At 45.0% G+C, this 4,189-nt stretch overlaps 1 protein-coding gene across 3 annotated transcripts in view; it reads right to left on the reverse strand.

The window, feature by feature from the left end:
* Nucleotides 1-4,189, reverse strand: part of PIK3R3 (phosphoinositide-3-kinase regulatory subunit 3) — a 91,357-nt gene that overhangs the window by 33,727 nt on the left and 53,441 nt on the right. Inside the window, exon 1 of one of the 3 annotated variants that reach the window (XM_009287318.2) lies at nucleotides 3,801-3,972. The exons of the other annotated variants lie outside the window; for them this stretch is intronic. Coding sequence (XP_009285593.1) covers nucleotides 3,801-3,906 — 106 coding nt within the window. The 5' untranslated portion in view covers nucleotides 3,907-3,972. Of the gene's footprint in view, nucleotides 1-3,800; nucleotides 3,973-4,189 lie in introns of those variants that run through there. 3 annotated transcript variants of the gene reach the window in all.

Below are 4,189 nucleotides of genomic sequence, written 5' to 3' on the forward strand. Positions count from 1 at the left end.
GCAGGTCGCTAACCATTTCCCCTTGGATTATGGGGGCTTCATTCTCTTCCCTGCCCCTGTCTTCCAGCTCAGGGGGCTGGGTACCCAGAAAACAACTGGTCTTACTGTTAAAGACTGAGGCAAAGGCAGCATTAAGTAAGTACCTTAGCCTTTTCCTCATCCTTTGTCCTATGCTTCCCCCCGCATCCAATAAAGGATGGAGATTCTCCTTAGCCCTCCCTTTGTTGCTAATGTATTTATATAAACATTTTTTTATTGTCTTTTACAGCAGTAGCCAGATTAAGTTCTAGTTGGGCTTTGGCCCTTCTAATTTTCTCCCTGCATAACCTCACGACATCCTTGTAGTCCTCCTGAGTTGCCTGCCCCTTCTTCCAAAGGTCATAAACTCTCCTTTTTTTCCTGAGTTCCAGTCAAAGCTCTCTGTTCAGCCAGGCCGGTGGTTTTCCCCGCTGGCTCGTCTTTCGGCACATGGGGATTGCCTGCTCCTGCCCCTTTAAGATCTCCTTCTTGAAGGATGTCCAGCCTTTCTGGACTCCTTTGCCCTTCAGGACAGCCTCCCAAGGGACTCTGACAACCAGTCTCCTCAACAGGCCAAAGTCTGCCCTCTGGAAGTCCAAGGTTCTGCTGACCCGCCTCCTTACTTCTCCAAGAATCAAAACCACCATCATTTCGTGATTGCTATGCCCAAGACGGCCTCCAACCATCACATCACCCACAACTCCTTCTCTGTTCGCAAACAAAAAAATTAGGGAACAGGAGTCACCCTGCTGGTTGTCACCACTGTTGCTCCTGTATTAGTTGTACTGCTGTAAGGCATGCTTTGCAAGGCTGGCAGAACTGAATCCCTAGTTCCACTGTACTGTTTAGGAAAACTGTCCCACTCCTATGTTTAGGATGGATTAAAAGCTAGCAGAAACCTAGCAATCCCTTGTTGCCTGACCCTGCCTCGGCTGGAGTTGGAAAAAACTCCTGTGTGAGAGAGGCATCAACTTTATTATTATTTTTGAACTTTTGCGCAAGCCTTCTAGCAGAGAGGCTTCAGGACCTGCTCTGAGCATCCATTTACACCTACAACCCCAGATAGAAAACACAAGCACACTGATAAGCTGGTGCAGGTGCACTGAGGCCTGACAGAAGCTACGGCTGCGCTGCAGGCTGCCTGCCATCACAGGATTTTATTTCTGCATTATTATTGGGCAACACTAAGGTGGGTATTAAGACGGCCTGCCAAGATAAATTAAATGTCTACTGGCCCTTAACAAGAAACAGTATCCCCACCCTTGACTTAGAGGTTACGGGTGACACTGCACATTATGTTCACCTTGCTTTTCTCTTCTGCCTGAAGTTTAGACACACTAAAATGTAATCACGAGCAGTCATGCGTGATTTGAGACACTTGGCTCCCGGTATCGGTAGATGCCCAGTCCTGCAGCATAAAGACCAACTAGGGATCTCTTCACGCAAGTTCTGTGAACAAAAGACCGTGCTGCCTCCTTTGGCAGCAGGGACACTCGCTGCATATTGTTAGTTTGTGCGCTGCTGAGAAAACATATTGCCACCATTCAGCTGCTCAGGAACTCCAGCCACCGCGCGGGGAATGCTATACTGAAAACCTTCACAAATTTTTGTTGGAAGGAGGCCAAATGGAGTTGTGGTTGTTACCGGGTGCAAATGCAGTCACTTTATCCCAAGGCATGCCGAGAGTTTAAGTCTTCCAAATAAATTCCTCCACAGTCCCCGTAGGGATGACCTATCATCCCAGACCAGAAAACACTTTCCCACCCCACCTCTGGACAAGGAAAAAGCAGACCACCTCCATCACACTCTCCCTCCTTGCCTCCCTCCCTCCCTCCCCCTGCAATTTAAAAGTTATAGCTCTGTGAAATCAGGACATACACATGGGGATCATCCCATGCATAATTTCCAGCTCTGGCTTTTCTAGTTTAAAAATATGAAAGATAAAGTTACTGAACACTTCAGGGATCAGCATGTAAAATTAAGTCCTTTTGCTAACGGGTGTTTGGACCATGCAGAGCCTTGATCCCCGACAATAGGACTTCAATGATGGAAATACTGGCATTATTCATGACAGAAGTACTGCTTCTTAACATAAACTTTGTAAGGCTGCATGGTCAAATTCCTGCAGAAATATTGGAAAGTTGTTTTCTGACCAGTTAAGTTAGGCCAGCCCCTTTTAGCAGCCTCCTCGCACTAAGCCATTCAAGGGGCTTTATTTTTTTTTTTTAATAAAAAACCCCACACCAATTGTTTTAAGTCACCTACAATGGAACTCAGGTTTTTGTTTGCTTGATACAAGCAAATACAAATACTAACCTCATGAACAGTTAAGGTCAAAAGCATTTACAAGAAAGATACCCTCTGAAATTCACAGAAGCAAACAGATTTGACTGAACTTTTTGCTTTCAAGAGTAACATCTAAAAATAGGTAGTGTCAGCTATGCAAGAATTTAACGAGTAGGGGCCAGTATTGTGCGTCTGAGAGATCTGTCCAATTTTTAAAGCATCAGAGTTACCAGAGGAAGTGAGTACAGGTCCTTGAGATCCAAAAATCTCAGGATGATCACCTCCTCCTCTTTTAATTAAAGTACCACATACCTAAGGAGAGGAAAAAAAAGAGCTCACTGCGCTGAAACAAAGAGACTAAACCACACTTGGGAGATACAAGCCACAATTCAAGCACAGATGGAAAAGCGCATTTTGAAAGTCTAAGAGTACATGCCACAAAGAAGATACCACTTAGAAGCACTTTGCTATCAATTTCTCCGCAGGCTAAGATTTTTGATGCATATTTTACTGTACCTTCTGGCTGTACAAATCACAGACCTGAGAACATAAAGGCCCTTCAATTATCTTACTGCCCTCAGCCTGTTAGACTCTTACAGGTATAGATACGGTTTCACCAGTACCCATTTAAGCTTACTTTAATTCATTACCAAAGAAAGACTCAACCTCTTCTCCTTGGTAAGCCTTCCCCCACTCTTCAGACACAAAAGAAACTTTCTGTGCCATCTAAAAACTTCAGGCAAGCAAGGGGACAACGCATTTCTTCATTTTCAGCATTGGCAATCCATGAGGGAAAAAAAAAACAGTTGCATGAAACCCTTTTGAACAAGGTTATTAAGCGTTATCAAAGTAACAGTGCCTCCAGGGATGGATTCCAGCCTGTTCCCAAGTATTAGCCGCCCAGCACCAAAACCCAGCGACAACACACACCTCATCTGTCAGTGCTGGAAGAGAGCTGGCGAGAAAAGGGTCTCAGAGACTGTAAAAGCGATTAAACTGGAACTGAATGGAGGTAGGTAAATCACTACCATCAAAGTGTTACAGGCACATAAAGGCACACAGGTGAAGAGGCTAATAAAAATGCTCCTCTAGAAGTGAATACAGCCAAAATAAATGGTTTTCAATAAAGGCTTAAAAAAAAAAGGAGACCCGGGAGAGGGGCTGCGAGCAGCTCTCCTCCTCCTGCCTCCTTCCACCTCCCAAAAAGCACCATAAATTGCCGTTATCCTCCCACCCTCCCAAAAAACAGTATTAAAATACTTTTGCCCAGGAGACAGCGGGTTCAAGTCCCTGAAAAGTTTACGCAGGCATCAAAGTTTAACTACAGATTTTTTCTTCCCCCCCCTCCCCCTCTGCAGATTCCCCCTCCTTTTTCAAACGGGAAAAGTCTGCAAGAAGGAGGGGAGGACGGGTAAGGGAGAGAAGGCAGGAATGAAAGGCGGCCCCGACCCGCTGCGAGGGGTGCACAGGCAGGCACGCAGGCTTCGGCTCCCTACCTGGAGGGTCCATTTCAATGTAAAATATCAGCTCAGTGGAATAGGGCATCATCACTTCCCTCCAGTCCGTGTCATCGCGGTCCATATCCCACACCGTGTTGTACATCGCGACAGTCAAGTCCCGGCAGGTTTATAAATAAGATTGGCTTTCTCGGCTTTTAATGGAGGGGGGAGGGGGAAAAAAAAAAAAAAAAAAAGCCGGGAAGAATCCACCCCGTTCTAAAATAACACTTCTAGCAAAAAAATAATTAAAAAAAAATCGCGAAATTAAACTTAATTAAAAAAACCCACCACTACACAAACCACCTCAGCAGCTGCCCTGCAGAAACTAAGATAGGTAGTTATATATATAATATATAGAGAGAGTTTCTTTTTGTTTAAAAAGACAC

The sequence above is a fragment of the Aptenodytes forsteri genome, unplaced genomic scaffold (genome assembly GCF_000699145.1).
Source record: "Aptenodytes forsteri isolate BGI_AS27 unplaced genomic scaffold, ASM69914v1 Scaffold119, whole genome shotgun sequence".
Classification (NCBI taxonomy): domain Eukaryota; kingdom Metazoa; phylum Chordata; class Aves; order Sphenisciformes; family Spheniscidae; genus Aptenodytes; species Aptenodytes forsteri.